We start from the raw sequence: 20896 nt of genomic DNA, 5'->3' as shown, positions 1-20896 counted from the left end.
TCGCTCGTATGGGTAATATCAGAAACTTAGCGCTAAATTTGATAGTATGTCAAAAACTTACAATCCTATAATTATAAACCCGAAAGTTTGTAAGTATGGATGGATGTTTGTTATTCTTTCACTATAAACTACTGAATGGATTTTAATGAAACTACAATAATATAGCTTATACATCAGAATAACACAGGCTAAAATTTATAAAGTGAGAGAGTTACACATATTATGTACCTAATGCGTGTTGGAAATATTTATCTTAAATAGTTCTACAAAAAAGCCCACGACAATATATATCTATATCTTAAGTGTAAGCCATTATAGGCAAAATAGTAAACCATAACTACTCACTTGGTAATATAAATTGATTCCTAAATGAAAATAGATACTTCTTTCGCTTCTGGTATTTAAAGTAGATTAAAATGTCTTTCACGCTACATCATTTGGACAAATATTATTTTAATCCTTCGCAGACCAAGGCGCGGGCACCAGCTAGTATCATATATATATAAAATAATATATAAGACGGGCTTTCGTAAGGGATGCTACTTGTGTGCACACGTTTGCCCCGTCTCATCTCCTGCAGGCAAGCAAAAAAGATGGGGCGGCCGCAGACGAGGCAGAAAATAATAAACGGCTCAAATATGTCTTTTCTCCAACTTCGATTTTGTTCGTACTTTTAAGTAATAGTATGTACATAGCGCGCTACGTTTAACGAATCTTTTATATGTAGTTTGTATTTATTATTTTTCAACAGACTGCAACCCTATTTAAAACTCGACCCCCTTCCCCAACGGTTTCTACCCCACACTTGAGAAACGATGCCCTTGAGGTACAAATATTCAGTTCTTATTAAAAAGCCAGGTTTAGGTATGTAGATTAATCTTTATTATCGAAGCAAAACTCAATACATATACCAATAATACTGAAAATAACTTACATTTATAAAACTAAACTACAATCTAACAGGAAAGATTTTAGTATATTTTTCGAATTTGACTAGTAATAAATTATTATGTAAATTACGAAATCACTTTTTATAAATTCAGCTTTGTCACAATATAACTACAAAACTTCAAATTCTTAACACGTACATTGCGCATTTGTATGAGCTTAACAATTACAAAGTACGCTTAACTGCTCTTTCTGTGGTTCTCTGTGTCGATTTCAAATTTTGTTCGCCTCTGGAACAGTCTCCAGGTCATAACCACTGTAGCAGCACCAAGAAGAATAGCTACAAAAGCTAAAGACAAAGCGGTAATTGAAATATTATCCTTGTGATCGGTACGGACTGGTCGGTCGGCCACTAGAGCAACTGGCCGTAGTATTTTAACCACAGGCTCACATCCCGATTCTCTCACATACTTTGCCCACGTTCTATTGGCATAGGTGATTTCTCTATGCCTTGCGAAGGGCCTTCTACCAGGAACAGTTTTGTTTGCGGTGATCGTAATATTACGTAGTTCTTTGTAATGACAGTAAAGGTTTTTCTTCTTCTTGTTTCCTTTGACAACGATGTCTTTCTCATTACTCTTGGCTCCTACGAGAACATCGAGATCTCCCTTGATCATGTTAGCCCAGTCCCACATCTCGGCAATTTTACAGTCACATATGAACGGATTTCCTATTAATTTCAGCGAGTGTAGTTTAGGATTGTGTGCGAACACGTCAGGTTCTATGGTGGTCAAGTTGTTGTTACTGAGGTTTATTTTCTCAAGGTGATGAAGTATTTCTAAAAAGGCTAAATCGCCTACGGCCGAGGAAATTTTGTTTCCTGCTAAATTTAAATCCGTTATATTTTCAGTGTTTTTGAAAGCATCCGGATTTAATGACGTTATGTTGCTGTTGCTTAAATCTAGGACTGTCACTTGCGACAGAGCCTTCGGGAATAATGGGCCAACTTCAGGGATTATTAAAGGATTGCCTCCAAGTTTGATTTCTCTCAAGTCGGTATACGTGAGGTTTTTAAAGAAAGCGTTTGCATTTAACGGTCTCTTGAGTCCACAGAATTCTAACTCTAAAGTTGTCAATTGTGTAAGGTTGCCGAAAAGCCCGGCCTCTAATGACAATAAGTCGTTGCCTGATAGGACCAGCCTCTTCATGGAGGTCATATGTGAGAAAGTGTCGGGTCCAACAAATGACAAATTACTGTAACCCATATTAAGATATTCTAATTTGTCAAGTGGCGCAAGTAATCTTGTGAATACATTGGCCAGCGGGTTATGTGAAATATCAAGTTCAATCAGATTTTCGAAGACATTAAAATTATCTGGAAGGTTTCGAAGACCGCAATTGCTCAAGAAGAGCTTTTCTAACTTAGGCAAAGGTGCTAATGCCTGTTGTAAGTCAGGAGCAAAAAGTGGATTTCCTGACAGATAGAGAGACTTTAACCTCGTTGCATTTGCGAAAGCTTCCCCAGAAATCGGTCCCTTTATATGGCAATTTGACAGATCCAGCAGTTCCAAATGGTTGACGCTGTTTCCCAATGTCGCAGCCACATCTAAATCGAGCAATTTGTTGTCAGCTAGAACAAGCGTGAACAAGTTTGTGCAGTTCGAGAACGTATCTTCCGACAAGTAAGTGATTTGCGATTTCCGCAGATTCAAATACTCCAATCTTGGCAGGTTTCCCAAAACTTCAGGCCAGTTTGTTTCCGTTAAATAGTTTCCGGCTAGCTCTAGATTCTTCAAATTTACCAATGTTTCAAAAATGTTTTCAGGTAGGTATTTTAGTTTACAATCATTTAACTTGAGTGTATCTAAGCTTGTTAAATTATCAAAAACAGCAGCGTCTAGACTAACCAAAGGGTTATTTGAGAGGTCGAGTGTGGTGATGGAGGTAATATTATTAAAGAACACCGGGTTGATGCTAGAAATTTTACAATTGCTGATGTCTAGGTATTGAAGTGTTCCGGATATAAGAAAGGGTCCCTCAATGACGCCCAAAGGATTGTCTTGCAACTCGACATTCAGTAGGCCTCGGGAATCTCTGTAATTGAAAAAAAAAAGTTATAATTCGTAATTTCATACTAAACCCAGCGGCGCAACAACCCTTGGGATTGGCCTCAGATTTCTGTCTCATTTTCGTGATCATTTGTTTTACTAATAGGTAAGTAGGGGATCAGCCTTCTGTGTTCGCCTTTTTGGATCTAAAGCATGTCTATTTCCTCAGGATGTGTTTCATTTACCGTAATAAATAATAATAATAAGCATTTTTATTAGTAGGAATAGCTTAGATTATGTTAGTAATGTTTGGGTAAAGGCCTCCTCCAAAGATGCCCATTGTTGTCGGTCTTGTGCTATGGAGTACCAGTTTATGCCAGCTGATCTTTTCAGATCATCTTCCCAGCGGTCTAAGGGTCCTTTCAATCGGGTAACTATTCTTCCAGTTCTAATAGTCAGTCGTATTGTCGTAGTCGTATGACAGGGTGTTGACGTTGTATGTTATATGTAATATTCAATTGGCGGCTTAACTTTGTGTGATTTTTAGAATTTTTTAAGGTTGAGTTTGAGAGATTTGTATCTTTGGAGGGTTTTTCTAAGGTGAACAGCCGGGTTGGAAGATTCATTCACCGTATCGAGTGTTAAATACGCATATACAAGTGCACACATTGACAAAAGTCCATTTGTGTACAGCCTTGGTTCGGACCTACGACCTCATGGATAACAGTCGCAACGATCAGGCCACTAAGCCAACACTGCTCTAATTGAATAGTAGGTATTCATTAAATTAAGTACGTTATGAAAGTAACTTATAAGACTAATTGTAATGTTATCATAAATTTGCAAGTGCGAAGGGTGGGACGATATGGTCAGTAATTCAATCCTTATTTTGCGTGGCCATTATCTAATATTGACATCACGAGTGCCAATTGTACCTCGGGTAGACCGCAACAACTTAGAATAAATTGCTATAATTTTGTCATCACTTCTATTATACAGTGACTGAACCGAACAATGGAACGTGAGAAAATATAACTTATGTAAACAATGGGCGTAATAATTTCAATGACAGCATTACAGTCTATTAGCGTAAATATTATAATATTAATTAAATATCTAGAATAATTAATAGGGAGGAATTTCGTATTTAGATTTGTACAGTTTTATTTTATTATAATTTATTACTTAAGATGTCATGTTCAACATGGTGTACCTAATGGTTGGATCTCCTTACAAACGATGTGTAAAACAAAAAACCTGGCGATTAAAGAGTGGCGGAGAGTTTATTTCCAGTTCTTCTCTTCCGTTCTACGCCCTTGATTTGAGAACTGGCAATAAATGTAAAATTAGAAGCATTCAATGTATATTTCTTTTTTGACGTTCATAAGTGTACATTAAACCTACATTAATAAATAATTTTTGACTTTGACTTTGACAGGAAGTTAAAGCCATACGTTTTACAATTTGATTTTACTCACAAGAAGGTTTCGGGATCAACATAAGTGATGTTATTGCCAGACAAATCAACGTCTATCAGATACTCGAGTCCTTTGAATGCCTGCCGCTCGACTCTTGTCAGCCTATTATCCGCAATTTGCAATCTCCTCATCTTAATATCGCTAGGGAATGATTTAAGACTCGTTATATTGTTTCCATTTAGATCTAGAATGTAGACGCTGAGACTCAGCTCATCGTATGGAACTTCTGTCAGGTTACTCTCAGAACAGTCCGTGACCCAGTTTATCCTGAAGTAGTGGCAGTCGCATTCGTCTGGGCATTCTAGTTCAAAACTGTCTCCGTTGAAACTGTAGCCAAGATGCAGAGCAATCAGACATAGAAAAAATACAGCTGTGTTTGCCATTTTATTTGAGTGAATCTTCAATTCCTCGGTTCACCCATGCTATTCGATCTGAAACAGTAAATAACATGTATTTCACAACAAAATATCTTTATTTCTACGAGGTAACAATTGATGTTAATGAAGCGAAGAAGGAACTCTTTTGTAAAGGAAATTCCAGTTTTCAACGAACATGAATCATTTAAGGTCGTCTTAGGAGGAAAACATAGGTACCATTATATCAGTATAGGATCCCGATATAAACGTATTTTATATTTAATTTAATATGTCAATAAATATATTTAACATTTCACCGGTTTGATTATTAGACAAATTCAATAAAATAATTTAAATATAAAATACGTTTCATCGAATAAAACCCCTCAGTGAAGGTCGTTGTATATCGGGATCTTATACTATGTACTTTAGACATTGCAAGTAACTATTGTGCAACGTGATGTATCGATTAGCGATTGTTTAAAACTATCACGACAATGCAATGTATACAAAGTCATCCTATGAACTACTGCAGATGCACATTGTTGACGTATTGTTTATTAAATAAGTTTTGATTACAGATTCAAAATTGTTGATTTTTATTACTAACACTACTTAGCATTTTCATATCTAAAGAGTTATTTTTCGTAAACTCTTACAGTAGAAAAGTTATAAAATTGGTCCAATTTGAACTGAAATCTAGAATCGACAAAGACCAGTGCCCTTTAATTGGATTTTTTACAATGAGGTGAGTCCACAATACAAGTAATCTGACGAATAGCGACACAATCGTTGTAATGGCCGCATCCTGCTGACCGAGTCTAACTGTTTCCCGCCAGAATTTTCCAGAAGCGCAATGGAATATAGTAATAGAATAGGCATGCTAAGCTTATCATTTGATACAAATAATCCTCTAAAGCATTTCAGATAGCGATATCATTGATGATGGATCATTGCAGCCGAAGTGATATACGAACTTTTTTATCGCTATGAACTTTCCATTGGGTATTTGTGGCGAAAGTACCCATCGACTTCGTATGTATTTAAGGTTCAAAAAGGTTAGTCGAAGAGCTGGCAGCTACCTCAGACAAAGAATTAGTCTAGGTATTAGGGAAACCTTGCCAGGGTCTTCGGAATCGGTCTTTTAATAATACATTTTAGTTAGTATATTTTAAGGTTAGATATCTGTATTAGTATTAAAATGTATATTTAAAAACTCTTTCATAAATTTTTAGGCAAATATAGAAAATTAAATAATACAACATTGCTTTAAATATTTTTCTAAACAAGAACGACGAAAGAAATAATGACTAAAAAGTAATCTTGCTACTAGCTTTTAACAGAAAAGAACGGAAAATAACACTATTTTAGTAGTCGTTTCTTTTATTAATGTGATTACCGGGCGCGCCTGTTGAGTGATCCACTTAAGTAAACAAGCCATTTTGTTCATAAATTTCAAAGACGCGTTACAAATGGGTCGATTAAAGAAGATAAAGCTTTGGGGATTTAATTTATTTATACTAATTTAAATTGTACTCGCGATGGGTACTAGAATAGTTTGCGATTCATTATCTGTATCCCATGATTGGATTAAAATATGTCCCATGGTAAAGTTTATGTTAGACATAAGATAGGAAGTCGAAAGTTACATCAAACAAATTCCATCTCGTATTTATGTTTATAAAAATTTACGATAACAATATTTAGACTGCAATGGAAAAGTATCGAGTATTGTTTCGTAGTGCTGATATTGACGCCAAGTTTTCTTTATATATTTAATTTGATGAATATATAACTAGATAATCTACCTTATGGCCTTAAAATGACACTGTAAAAAATATTTGTTTGTTTTTGTAAGAAATAATTGGCTAAATTTGAATTTTACATCGCCAAATTATTTGGTAAACATATGTTTTAATTTGTTTACCAGTTTAGACGTAAACAAAATATACTTTGATTTTGATGACTGTGTTATCTAAATATTTTATTATAAGTTGTAATACGATAATATGACAATGTTCGTTAGACATTACAAGAAATTTGAGATATATTTTTAGCAGCAGTTCTAGAAAAATTAAATATAACAGGAAAGTAAATTTGGTTGAAAAATGGAAACACCCAGATTCTTTGGGTGGGGGTGAAACAGTTAAATTAAAATAGAGATGCACAAATAAAACGGCCACTTCTGTTTTATGAGTCAACATGTGTGATTCAAATCTATGAATAATACGAAATATCTATAATAAAATTGTCTGTGGTTTAATCGAGTGTTACATATTTAAATAACACTAAGTATTGGCTTGTTTTGTAAAGTCTCACTGAACATGATTGTTGAAGAACAATGGAAACGTCGAGATATTTTAAAAATGTAATATGATCGCGATTATGTCCGTTACTTATTATTTTTTATCATAGCTCTATTATTATCCGTTTAAACACTAACTTGCTGATGAATGCCTTTAAAAGTGATCAATACTATTACTACAAAAAAAATTTTTACTTACGCCATTACATTTAAAAGATTTAGACATGATTGTTTGCAGAAATGTGTTATAACGCCAAGCCAAACCCAAACCTGATGTAAAGCAAAATATCTAAAGTCTAGACAGTTTATTGATTTTAAAATAAAATATATAATTGACATCCACAAGTGTTGTATTATGTTAGTGTTTTTTTTAAACGTGGTACACGCGATAAAATTATATCCACTCAAACTATAATTCGAAATCAAACAACCATAAAAAAGGCGCCTAATATAAACTACGTAGCAAATTAGAGTCGCAATTTCTATCGCAAAGTGTAAATAACATTATATGTACAAAATAAATAAATAATAATTATAATCAAACTTAAGTTTATTATTTGTATTAGATTTTTATTATATTGTATATCCTAATTGCGTGTAGTAAAAGTGGGCTCGTCTATTGCGCATATAAGTCGATTTCAGTTATTTTGATCAGTAACACGGACCATAACAGATGAAACCTAAAGGAAGGCGTAAAAATAACTCATAATATATTTTTCACTCAAAGTCGAAGACAAAATGAAATAAAGACAAGTTTTACAAACCCTTCTGTCGATGCTGTGTGGACTCGTACAACAGGTTTGAAGTTCATATTATGTTGAGTAACTTTATGCATTTTTTACATAACAATAGTAACTTTAAAGATACGATTCCTTTTACTTTTACTATTTATCCTAAGAAATCAACCAAATTTACTATATTTTTTTTTTCTGTAACTACGCATTAGGATTCTGTATTTCAAAATATTTTGAGCGTTTGAAAGTGCATCGGTACATATCATTATTACAATTCTGCTTCACTTTATAAAATTGAGCAACTTACCTACGAGATCGTAGTACGATTGAAATCCAAGGAAAATTGTTTTGATTCCCGAAAACGTGACTAACACAACTTGTAACAAGTCTGTTTTACACTAAGTCCGAGGTCGCATACAATATTTTTCCGGCCCGCTGTTTACGTGATTGCAATAAGCTTATATGAATTGCACACAGTATTTTACGTGCACTCTTACTGCCATAGAATATTCTACTAAGTTATAAACACATAATGTCGATAGAGTTCCACGACGACGGAATATAGCCTAGTTGATGACTTGCTTTATGTAGCTCAACTTTTGTATGGTTTATACTTTATATCTATATATGTAATGTACTCTATGGTTTATATTTTAATTATTACAATGGTGGCAACATGTTTGTTATGAAAATAAAAATTTGGACTTCCTTTTTTGGCGGGAACTGGAAGGGCGCCTTTTTTAAACAATTTTTTCAATAAATTCAAATAAGTTGGTAAACTAACGAAATACCTAGCTGGGACTAGTCGTAATGGAGCCGGAGAGCGGCGGAGATGACGATGGGTGTATGGCGACACCGCGGACAACAAAGAAGCGAAAAATGAAGGAGCAGCTTCCAGCGGCGTCTTCGTCACCAGACGATAAGTACAAACCCTTTTTTAAACCTGAATATAAGAGGTCATACCCGGACAACAGCTCTAAGGAGGAATTCCCGATCTATGTTGAAGGAATTAATGAGAAAATTGGGAACAAAAACCCCTTATATCTCTCGAAATTTTTCAAAAATGTAAAGGGCATTGTTGAAAAGCGTAGATTAAATGCGAACAAAATAATGGTAGTCTTCAAACAGGCGGTAGCAGCAAATGACTTCCTAAGCCATAGTTGTCTTAAGGAAAACAATTTGAAGGCGTACATACCAGCAGCGTCGGTGGAGAGAACCGGCATTATTAGATTCGTCGACAAGGAGTCGAGCAATGCAGAACTGTATGAAAAACTGATGGCGGATGCCGAAATTATAGCTGTAAGACGGTTCACCAAGAAAGTAGGTCAGGAAATAGTCCCTCTCACTACGGTGAGTGTAACATTTGTAGGCACTTCCCTCCCACAATATGTTTTTCTGGACAAGTGGAGGTACAGGGTATATACTTATGTGCCACCACTGATGCAATGCTTCAAGTGCATGAAGTTTAGGCACCATGCGAAAATATGTCGAAATGATGATGTATGTTCAAGATGTTCAGGTGCACATTCCTACAAGGAGTGCTCGTCAGACATCTTGAAGTGTTGCAACTGTGGTGGGGACCACCTAGCTATATCTAAGTTTTGTCCCATTAAAATAGAACAACGTAAAAAACATGAAACAAATTACTTGACCAGAATGTATTCAACAGTAGTATCAAACAAAGATTTTCCTGCATTGACCAAAGCGAAAACAGACAAATCATTGACATTTGCATTGAAAACTAAGTCTACCCCGTTTAAGAAAATTGAAAATAGTCATGAGTCCCCTATCACAGCACCGGTTTCAACCGTTCAAACACCAAATACTAACTCCAACACCTTGACCTATGACTACCTTGTAAAAGATGATATCTTTTTACAAAAAATAATAAAAACCTTAGTTACATTAGCTAATTCGAATAAAACAAACACAACCACACACATTAAAGATATATTAATAGAAAATCTTACCAAATAATGGCTGTTTTAAAAATAATGCAACATAATATTCAGAGTGTCAATAATAAAAAGGCTTTACTTAAATCATCATTAATTCAAAATAACATAGATGTGTGTCTTCTCAATGAAACCTGGTTAAAAGATTCAAACCCCTATTTATCAATCTCTGGCTATAACTACATAGGAAAAAATGCTAAAAATGAACATGGCGGTGTAGGTATTTTAATAAAAAATGATATTAAATTTAAGGTCTTAAAAACTACTTTCTATCAAAATATTCAATTTATAGCTATTTCTATAATTACAGGATGTGGTCCTGTCTCAGTGCTCTGTGTCTACTGTCCACCAAATAATAGCTCAATTAGTTTGATTAATTTGAGAAAGATTATTTTGCAATTACCCAAGCCTTGTCTTGTTTCTGGTGATTTTAATGCTCACAATATAGCTTTTGGTTGTGATACTACCAATTCAAGAGGTCGTGAATTATTTGATATATTTGATGATGCTGATTTATGTATTTTAAATTCTGGTGACCCTACTACTATTTCTAGACCTGGTAATAATGCATCAGCTATTGATGTTACTTGTGTTAGCCCTGATATTGCACCACTTTGTGAGTGGTATGTCGGTGATGACCCTTTAGGGAGCTATCATTTACCTACTTTTGTTAACATCATTACCTCAACTCAAAAATATACAGTTCAAGAGTCTATACATAAGTATTTATATAATAAAACAAACTGGAATATGTACAATGACAAATCCAAAGATATATTTGATAAATTTTCTCCTTCAACAATTGATCCTTTAGTTCAATATGATGAATTTTCTAAATTACTACTTAGTTTAAAAGAAAACTGTGTTCCATTGTTAAAGCATAAATCTTCTAGTAAAAAGTCTGCTCCTCCAGCTCCTTGGTGGAATGATACTTGTGCCGAGGCTGTAACCAAATCAAAAGAAGCGTTAGCTAATTATAGACGTAATATGACAATGGACAATTATATAGAATATAAGAAAATAGATTCGAGGAAAAAAATTATTATAAAAATGGCTAAGAAAGACAGTTGGAAAAGTCTTTGTTCGTCTTTTAATAGATTCACTCCAGTATCCCGAGTGTGGAATTTTATTAGAAGATTTAAGAGAATTAACATTAATAGAAATATGTCTAAAAATGATGAGTGGATAGCAAGTTTTTTAGAGAAGTTAGGGCAGCCTAGTAATAACAACGATAATATTTCTGGTTTATTTGAATTTAATGATGGAAGTCAGTGGAGCAAGTTTCTACTGAACTCTTTTTGTTTTGAAGAACTTGACATGGCTTTGTCCTCAAGAAAGAATACAACCCCTGGTCTTGACGATATTCCTTATATTATGCTTCAAAATCTACATATTTCTGTAAAACATATTCTACTTAATATTTTAAATTCGCTTTGGTCTCAGCAATTGATTCCAGAATCCTGGAGGTTGCAATGTGTCATACCAGTGTTAAAACCTGACAAACCCAACGATCATTTTAATTCGTACAGACCCATTTCTCTAACATCTTGTGTAGGGAAATTATTTGAGCAAATGATTAAGATTAGACTGGACTATTTTGTTGAAAACCAGAAACTTATTCCTTCTTGTCAGTTTGGATTCAGAAAAGGCAAAAGTGCAGCAGAAAGTTTTATAGCTTACCTGACTGATATGAAGAAGTGTTTGTTATCAGGTTCTACTGCAATTTGTGTTTTCCTTGATGTTCAGGGGGCATATGATAATGTAGATCTTCACCAATTAATTAGGGTGCTATATTCCTTGGGCTTCCCAGGAAAGCTTTTAAAATGGATTTTCCATATGTATTATGGTCGTTCCTTATACATTAAATACAATAATGTTTTTCATGGTCCAAAATTAGCATTCAAGGGGTTGATGCAAGGGTCTTCTTTATCTCCAATCCTGTATAACCTTTATACTTCACAAATATATAGATATGTGACTGAATCTGTAAAAATATTACAATTTGCTGATGACATCTTAATATATAGTGTAGGCAGTAATTTACAGGTTACTCAAGCAAAAGTTAATTCAGCTTTATGTCAACTTAACTACTATTATACTGAGATACTTAAATTAAATATAAATAGTAGTAAAAGTTCAGTTTTAGCTTATGGTATTGATACTAATGTAAATGTTAAGTATAACAATAATTTAATCCCTCAAAATAGCGAAAAAAAGTTTCTTGGTGTAATTTTTGACACTAAATTAAAGTTTACCAAACACATTGACTATATTTGTAGTAGAGCTTTGAAAGGTATCAATATTTTGCGGTCCTTAGCAGGAACTTTTTGGGGTTCTGATCCAAAAATTCTTTGTTTATTATATAAAAGCTTAGTACGTAGTCATTTTGATTATAGTTGTCTGGCATATATGAATATTAGTCCTATATTATTAAAAAAGCTCGATGTTATCCAAAATATTGCTCTTAGAATTGTTACTGGTGCAATGCGTACCACTCCTATCAATTCTATGGAGGTTGAGTCATGTGTAGAACCACTATGTATTCGGCGAGTATTAATTGCTGAAAAATTTTGCCTGAAAGTTATAACTTCTCAGAATGATGTTCTTCTTCCAAAACTTTCTTATTCTATAACTATCACTAATACACCAGATTTGCCTTCAAGTATAACAGCGACTAATGTTCTCAATAACCAGATCCCTGAATTATTGGGAATTATGAGCTTTATGACTGATTTATCTGATAATATGTACAAATCTGAACTATGGCCTGTATATCTCTGTAAATATAAAGCTCTTATGTGTAAATTAAATATAGATATGTCCAGTGTAGTAGATAATATAGACTTTCTTGATTATTGCTGTACCAAGCCTAACAGTTACAAAGTCTACACTGATGGGTCTAAATCTTCATCTGCAGTGAAATCGGGTTACTATGATCCTCAGGCTAAAACCTCAAAATGTTTTAAGTTAAGTAATACTTGCAGCATATTTACAGCTGAAGCTTATGCTATCTATCAAGTTGTATTGTACTTACAAAGTTTACAAAATAATGATAACTATGTGGAGTTCCTAATAATTTCAGATGCAAAAAGTGTGTTAATGGCTTTAGACAAATGTCATACTCATTATAGAAATAATTATTTATTGTATAAAATTAGAGAAACATTGATATCTTTGGATACTCCAGTAACATTTAAATGGGTGCCCTCTCATAGGGGTATCAAGGGAAATGATATTGTAGATGGTATTGTCAATTCTAATTATGATGAGGATCATAGTATTACATGCAGAGTTCCTTTTACGGATTTTCTTTTCGACTTAAAACAAAGAAGTCGCAAGTTATGGGAAAGCTATTGGAAATTATCCTCACAGCATAAAGGTAGTTGGTATGCAGAGATCCAAAAGGAACTCCCATGTAAACCTTGGTATGATAAATACAAAGGAGCCAATGAACGTAAATTTATAACCATTATTAATCGTTTGAGGTTTGGCCACTGTCAGACTCCAAGCCATTTATTTCGTTTTAAAATTATAAATAATAACAGATGTACATACTGTGGAGGAAATGAGGCCGACTTATCCCACCTCATCTTAAGTTGCCCGACCTTTAAATTTCAACGATTAATACTAGTAACGGATATTATGAAGTTGATGGATTTTGATGAGAATAATCAGACTACAGTTAAACTTGGAAATTCTTTAGCAAATAACCCGACAAGATCAGCTTTAGACTCATCAGTCACTGCAAATGGTAGTCATCAATGTCAATCATCACAAATAGAAATTCCCCGCCGTGTCCAAGATTTACTGAAATATCCAGTTCTATTCAAAGCTATTTACTATTATATAAAAAACACGGTTGAGAAAATTTAAAGCTCACCATTGTATTATATAAATTGATTGTATTTTATGTTAAGTTAGTATAGTTATTTTTGTAAGATATTTTGTTATACTTCTTTTTTTTAAACTGCCAATGGACTTTGTATCCGGCTAATAAATAAATTAAAAAAAAAAAAAAAAAAAAGAAAATAAAAATACTATAGGTCTACCAGAATCTGATGGCAAAAAAAAAAAAAATTAGCGATTTTCATATGGCAATAAAAGAAAAATTTCATCTGTCAACTGAAATTTCAAGGAATTGTTTTTGGTTTGGCTTCAAATTTCCTTTAAAAAGTGATGAAAATGTCGAAGAAACCTCTTCGATCGCAAGCAAGACATATTGTTTTCAATGTTTATCAAATAAGAATACTTGATCAACAAGATGCAGAACATACACAATCATCGATATTGAGCCATGTGCAAGCATTGACTGGTTAGTAGGAATGACACATCTTGATACTTTGGTTTATGGGATTTTTCGTGTGTATTATATTATGTACTTATACTAAACTTTGGTTTATTTCAGGGGTTTCTTATACTACAAATAAACTTGGATAGTGTTGATTTAGAATTGATCAGAAACAAGATAAATGAGTTTTACACTGTTTCTTTCTCTCAAATAGGGATCGATGAATAGCGAAAATCTTGTGAACATGTAATAAAAATTGAAAATCAGTTCATAGAACAAGATCGGTTAATTGAGATGCAGGAGGAAAGGTTTATTATAAATACTGCGTTGAAGACTTTTTTATGGATGTGCAGTATATGAAACCATTTTCAAGTTCTTAATTAATTAATAAACTCATGAAGTAATTGGAGTTTTCATCTAAATTTCAAACCCCACATTCGCCACATTTTCAAAAATTATCATTGGATAAATTTTTATATATTTTGCATGTATCACACACAGAATCAGCCGCTATAAGGAAAAACAAGTATCAAAACGTTTTACTCCAATTTCCCCAGTATTGCTAGCGTCAATTTCTTTTTTCCCTTTTTGCCATCAGATCCTGGTAGACCTATAAATACGCAAATGATAGGCGTTTAGCGAAGCAAAGCATGCCTAATATAAAGTCGTAGCATAAAGTTTAAGACTGAAATCTGACACTTAGCCTGAATTATGACTCCTTAATCCAATTTTTTTGACCTAATCTTACATTGACTAAACAATACTTTTATAATTAAATTCTAATATATTATATCCTATCCACCTTAGTACTCATACCACACCGAATGACGAGAAAAACTGTACAAATGACCCGTTCTCTAATTTTTACAATTAAGATTTCGTCTAATGTTCTGTTACATCTCCTAGCGACTGGCGGCAATTTTATTTTGCGATTATGAATACCCTTAGCTGTTAGATTTAGAATAGCATTATACGAAGATATCAATTGTCAATATTTTCTGAACGTCAGATTAAAATGTCAGCTGATTTCTAATTTGTGTTATTTAATATTTTTGTTTTCACGCCAGTGCAGATATATAGCAATACAATTTTCACAAAAAGTAATAATCGTAAAAATAAAATTTAACCATGGCGCAAAACGAGCCAACAAATTCCAATGATGGTGAATCCTTAAAGAGTGTGTTTGATAGTGCAATGAAATTGTTCGATAAAGTGGAAACCGGCAGCGAAGCCACCAACAGTGATGCGGTGCAGGTAAGCAAGTTTTATAAATATAAAGCCTGTCCATGGGAAACATGATTGATATAAATCATTACTATGAGGTTATAATATATAATTATGGTATCAGAACGTGGTTTAACTTTATGTTCACTATTCAGATTCTCAATCTCTCAGAAAACTGAACCAGATGTTTGTGTACCAATAAAATTTAAACACATGATCTCTCAACATATGCAATGAATACTGCTAAATCCCTAATGTATATGTAATTAAAAAATGACATATGATTATGGTTAATATTATTAAGTAAGTTCATTATGATTGTTTATAATGATGGACTGAGTAATTGTTATTTCAGATGACTGTAAAAACAGCAATAGCCAACTTTGAGAAAGCTACCAACTTAGTATCCATGTCAGGCATGTTTAGTAAAAATGAAGCCCTAGAGGAGTTACCAACGGAGACTCTTCAATATCTTCTATTGCCTGCACTATTGGGAACTCTTACATTAAAACTTTGCAATCAGCCTAGAAAAGATGTAATAAATGTGGCTGAAATTTACTTCAAGTAAGTTTTTGTGATTAATCTAAAGAAAATTGCAAGTTATAATTTGTTTTATTGTTAAGGTAATGCTTACAAAAAATTTACACAAGTTATACAATTATACAAAACAAAGCTTTATTATTGTAATCACCATTTTAGCCTCACCTAATTGAGATAAAGATATAATAATTGCCTTAATGTCTCAGAGTTTATAAATAAAATTACAGGGACTTCATACAGCGATGTATCGATTATGGAGTCACAGATGTTGAAATTCCACAAACTGCTAGTGATGATAGTAATGCCACTAGATCTCAAACTGAACAGGCTAAAATAGCTACCATGGTAAGTTATTTTATTTCATATTTAACAAACAAGCCAGTGTTTAAAGTAATAGGTTACCACAGCTGATTTACATCTCAAATCTTTCTCTTTTTGTGTTTAACAAAAATTTATGTTTGGTTGTGGGTGCTGTGACATTTTCTTAATCTTTTACTTGTTGCTTACATCTATATTGTAATTATGATTATAGTACTATGTATATATATTATATATATTTTGGCCTAAAGGCTATGCATAAAACCTATTTAGTAATTTTTTGGGAGATTGCTTTGTTACAGATAATGCAATTATTTGTTTCAATTTTGCTTACATGAAATACTAAAGGTGCTTTCACGTGAGGCGAAAATAAAGAGATATAATGAGTTGAAGGAGCTCAAAAACAAATTAAGCACTTTATCAAAATCCATGGAATCTCCAAATGTAGATGATCAGACAAAGAGAGAATACTTCACAACCCTCTTATTGAATTATGTGAACCAAGTCCTCGATGAACTGAACAGTATTGAACAGGAAAAGCCAATTTTGGAGTATATGTCTAAACATGCGGGAGGTGAGAATAAAAGCAATTAAAGTCAATGAACCTCATTAAAATACAAGTAAACAAAAAAAAGTATCAAATACCTGTCAACTGAATAATAAAATGTGTTTTTACCCATATCTTAAAAACTATTGAACAGGTTTTGATGAAACTTGGACTGTTCCATGAACATTCTCTTACTTTCAGAGAAAATTGTGGAAATACATACAAATGTATAATTTTTGTTGATAGTAAGTTAATTTAAATATTATATAATATGCTTGTGAATCTATGCCATACCACACCCTAGCTACTTTCTTTTTTACACTGCAGAGTGTGTGGAGGACCTGTTAAAATCTACTCTAGTTACATTAATTAAGTAAATGATTAAGTTGAATAGAAATGTTAAAAGAAAATACAATGTATTAAAACAGTTTTTAAAATATGTAATTTAATAAATATTTTAATTTTAAAGTTACAATAGTGAATGTAGCATTATTTACATGATGCATGCATGAATGATCGTGGGTTAATGGAGGGTATTAATTCTAAATATGTGAGAATCACATTAAAAATAATAAAATAAAATTCTTTTATATATAAAAATGATTTAGTTAATGACCCAAGCGGTCCAATTCTAATAATTTTATGAAACTTATTTTAAATGATGTTAAGGTCTTGGTTAATAAAGTTTTTTCATTAATAATAATTATTTATGCAAAAAAAAATATACGGCATTGGGTTAGAATTTGTTAGATACAACATTGTCCTTTAGTAGGTTTATTATTTAGTTATTATTACTATTTAGTAACGTCCAATATTATTGTTTTTATTCCAGAAATAAAACCAAAACATCGTGAGCGTGCCCCGCCCCTAAAGCCAGTTATAATAACACGTGATGCGATACAAAAGGCCGTGTATGGAGCCGGATACCCTTCATTGCATACTATGACCATTGAGGAATTCTATGACAAACGAGTCCAGGAGGGAACGTTAGTATATTTTTGTTCCATACTTTAGTTTTCTGTGTGAAAAATATGTGTGGTTTGATATATTTGTTTTTAATCTATGTGATTATGCTGTTTATATTGTGTTATAAAATATTGTATTTCTTTTTAACTAATTCCAGGTTTCCAGCTGCATCAAATATTCCACACAAAACAATACAGAATACAGAAACAGATGGAGATGAAACTGAGCAAATAAAAAAGGTAATGAATATATTAGAATATTATGCTCCAGGAGGAGTGATAAAATATAGTGTTTTACCAATCTCAAACTCAAAATATCTTTATTCATATAGGTATACAAGTACACTTATGAACTTCAAAAAAGAAGTTAAATCAATTAGTTCTATTTTGCGTATTATACTGGTGAAAGTCACCATTTGTTTTAAAATCATTTATATTTTTTGTACATACAAAAAGGCTTCAAGTATATATTGACCATAAAGGGTCATAATATTGAATTCCTTAAACTCATTCTGTACCGACTCCCTCGGATAAACACAACAAATACCCTGAACAGTACGCTTCTGCAGCACAATAATGTTATAATGGTGGAAAATATTATTATAGGTACATAATGTTGAATGCTCTTTTAGTGAAGATTTACATTAGCACTTTTAATTTACATGAGTTACTTTAAAAATTACAGTTATTACATAAATAATTCAAACAACATATTATGACAGTTTTTTAGTCTAAAATGTTGGAATATTATGAGACTGATGAGTTGCGATCCGAAATTTTAATCGTTTTGAAAATTATATTATTAATTTGTGGGTTAACATAAGTTTTTAAAGAATAACTGTTTAACTAAATTTTGTATAGGAGCAATTAGTAGAAGATGAAGATCCCGAAGAGTTAGCACGCCAACGGAGTATGGACGAATACAAGGACGATCACAGACGTGGATGGGGCAACAGACATAACAGGAGCTAGCCGAATATAGATTATATTCTGTTAAAAATAAATCTCGCATTGACGTTGACAGCTGACAGTTGATTGATTTTTTTCTAGTGGATTTGTGAATAAAATCTCTTGTGATCAATTAAAAAAGTCTTATTACAAGTTTCAGTAAAAAAACAATTTACTTAAGAATTTAAAATGTCAATTTGACAAATCTCAGTACATGTGACAGGCAAGAGTGATCTTCTGCTTGCTTGTTCTGACCCATCTTAATTAAAAAGTTAATTACTAAATATGAATTCGAAGGAACTATTGTCTAATTTGTTCAATTAGTGCTATATAGTCAAATATCAGATATTTAACGTTACATTTGCCACTAATGACTTCCTAATGATTCACTATTTTTCAATATTTAAAAAGAATTAGCATTGTATTTTAATTGAAAAGTTTAGAAAAAAAACTAGAGAGTTATAGTGGTTTGGCAAATATAAATGTCACGAGAATAAAATAATTTGCTTTGTTTATTAGTTTAAAGCGCCCTCTAGTGACTACGTTAAAAAACATAATTGGTGTAGTCACTCATATGAAATGTATTTTTCGATCTTATAAAATAAAACAATTTAAAAAATATGTTTTTTTATTTAACACCTTTTTAGATTTATTTGATTCTGAATATTTCTGTCTGTGTTTGATCAATAATATCATAATTTTATTCAGGTAGTACTTGTGCGAATCTTTCTTATTAATGTCTTGAAACTGAGATTTTAAAATGAAAGCCGAATTTTCGCCCTGTTCCGTTGGATTGTGATTGATCAAAAGTTAGTTAAGACGCGTCATGACATTGCGTTAGTCTATCATTTTACATTCTCACATCAAAACACTTAAAAAATAAAAAGAAATCTGGTGTTTACAATCTACAGTAACAATGTGTTGCATGCAGACTGATTTGGTTTTTATTAACGGGTCAAGCTTAGGTCAACACCGTTACCCCGAGACATAGCCACAGAAATCAGTCAGAAAATTTCTGAATAATCCGGTTCCTACAATTTTTCCTCAAAACCAATATGTATGTCTAAGAAAGAGAGATGAAACTAATATAAAATGAGGCAACTTATTGTAGAGAAATTATATTCTATCATTACAATTAGCTAATTTTAAAGATAGCAAGCACCTGTAAGAGAAAGTTTTCGCACGGTTAAGACGTCAATCAAAATAGATATTACATGTTATGCTTTCTTATTATCACATCACTGTCATAGCCACTTGCTCTCGCGTAAGTGTCGTAGAAAACTTTACGGGTGACCATACTTCATATAATTAAACTTAAATTTCCACAATATTTTTTGTATATTTTACACGGTTTATGAACGCATTCTTCATAACAGTTATCACTTTATTAGATTTTATTATTTTTAATATAATAAGTACTGATTTTCATAAGCTTGGCGTATATATACAGATTTCGTTTCACATATGACTTTATTTCTTTTGGAAAGAACGGAAATTAAAAAAAAAAAAATTTTTTGGCATCAAAAAGAATCAAATTCCCTTGCATGGAAATTCGAAATCAGGCAAGGTTTTTGAGTAGTAGTTTCCGTACAGACGTAGAAATGTAGAGGTCCAAAATCTCATTGTCACAAACCTATCTTCAGCCAGGGTTTTGGCTTTCACTGCCCGCGGCTAACGAAATCGAAAGTGCAATTTTATTCGTCATTACTGATACGATGTGCTGTAATACCGTCATTTTTCTCAATGACACGACGCGAAGGTCAAGAACCTAGTTGAAACTTAGACTGACTGCGGCTTGGTACACATTATTCATTATAATTACAATTATTAGCTTCAAGATGTCAGGAGAAGCACATGTAATGGTACCAGTAGCTTGACAAATATTCTGTGAAAGAAAAAACTTAGTGATTGAAAAAAGTCACTTTATTGCCAGTTGTTCTCAGATTCAATAAATTTAGAAGCATTTAATTTCTTTACAGATGTATACATCATCATCACGTTACCTACTTATATTTTTAGGTGTTATTTTGGTGTGATTTATAGTTGAGCAACGTATTGCTGGGCATATTATGTCTTAAACATACCGCAAATTATTTATTTACCTTATTTCCTATTTTACAGTAACTAAATACTAATACAATATAAAGGTATTAATATAAAAATTTAACTAAACATACTGTGTAAACAAAACAAGTAGAAACTTAAAACCTAAACCTTTTTTTTACTTTTTTTTTTCTTGTGAATTCAGCCAGTAGTAAAATTTTCTCTATTAGTGTACTACTTAAGGGTAAGGTATCTCAGC

General features: G+C 32.5%; 2 protein-coding genes across 3 annotated transcripts; one reads left to right on the top strand and one right to left on the bottom strand.

Moving 5' to 3' along the window:
- Positions 1 to 859: 859 nt before the first annotated feature.
- On the bottom strand, positions 860 to 8338 carry LOC125059844 (leucine-rich repeat-containing protein 15-like). Its single transcript, XM_047664485.1, has 3 exons — positions 8117 to 8338; positions 4415 to 4845; positions 860 to 2982 (listed from the first exon to the last, which is right to left on the bottom strand). Exons 2-3 carry the CDS (start codon positions 4795 to 4797, stop codon positions 1128 to 1130), a joined length of 2238 nt encoding a protein of 745 aa, XP_047520441.1. The 5' UTR covers positions 4798 to 4845; positions 8117 to 8338; the 3' UTR covers positions 860 to 1127.
- On the top strand, positions 7742 to 19206 carry LOC125059845 (immunoglobulin-binding protein 1). Of its 2 annotated transcripts, XM_047664487.1 has the most exons (8): positions 7742 to 7873; positions 15125 to 15306; positions 15632 to 15840; positions 16044 to 16161; positions 16483 to 16708; positions 17514 to 17667; positions 17805 to 17886; positions 18508 to 19206. In XM_047664487.1, exons 2-8 carry the CDS (start codon positions 15181 to 15183, stop codon positions 18616 to 18618), a joined length of 1026 nt encoding a protein of 341 aa, XP_047520443.1. In that variant the 5' UTR covers positions 7742 to 7873; positions 15125 to 15180; the 3' UTR covers positions 18619 to 19206. The 2 variants fall into 2 exon arrangements, with proteins under 2 accessions (XP_047520443.1, XP_047520442.1); XM_047664486.1 differs by lacking the exon at positions 7742 to 7873 and having other exon boundaries at positions 15120 to 15306.
- The last annotated feature ends 1690 nt before the right edge of the window (positions 19207 to 20896 follow it).

The sequence above is a fragment of the Pieris napi genome, chromosome 20 (assembly GCF_905475465.1).
Source record: "Pieris napi chromosome 20, ilPieNapi1.2, whole genome shotgun sequence".
Classification (NCBI taxonomy): domain Eukaryota; kingdom Metazoa; phylum Arthropoda; class Insecta; order Lepidoptera; family Pieridae; genus Pieris; species Pieris napi.
This window is presented reverse-complemented; position numbering and strand designations above follow the sequence as displayed.

What these genes read in the sequence shown, in the direction of transcription:
- LOC125059844 (XM_047664485.1), bottom strand. Translation starts at nt 4,797, where the DNA reads ATGGCAAACACAGCTGTATTTTTTCTATGTCTGATTGCTCTGCATCTT. An exon ending in GTTGATCCCGAAACCTTCTT is followed by an intron (nt 2,983 to 4,414) that starts GTGAGTAAAATC and finishes TTTCAATTACAG; the next exon opens with AGATTCCCGAGGCCTACTGA.
- LOC125059845 (XM_047664487.1), top strand. Translation starts at nt 15,181, where the DNA reads ATGGCGCAAAACGAGCCAACAAATTCCAATGATGGTGAATCCTTAAAG. An exon ending in CCAACAGTGATGCGGTGCAG is followed by an intron (nt 15,307 to 15,631) that starts GTAAGCAAGTTT and finishes TTGTTATTTCAG; the next exon opens with ATGACTGTAAAAACAGCAAT. An exon ending in TATGTCTAAACATGCGGGAG is followed by an intron (nt 16,709 to 17,513) that starts GTGAGAATAAAA and finishes TTTTTATTCCAG; the next exon opens with AAATAAAACCAAAACATCGT.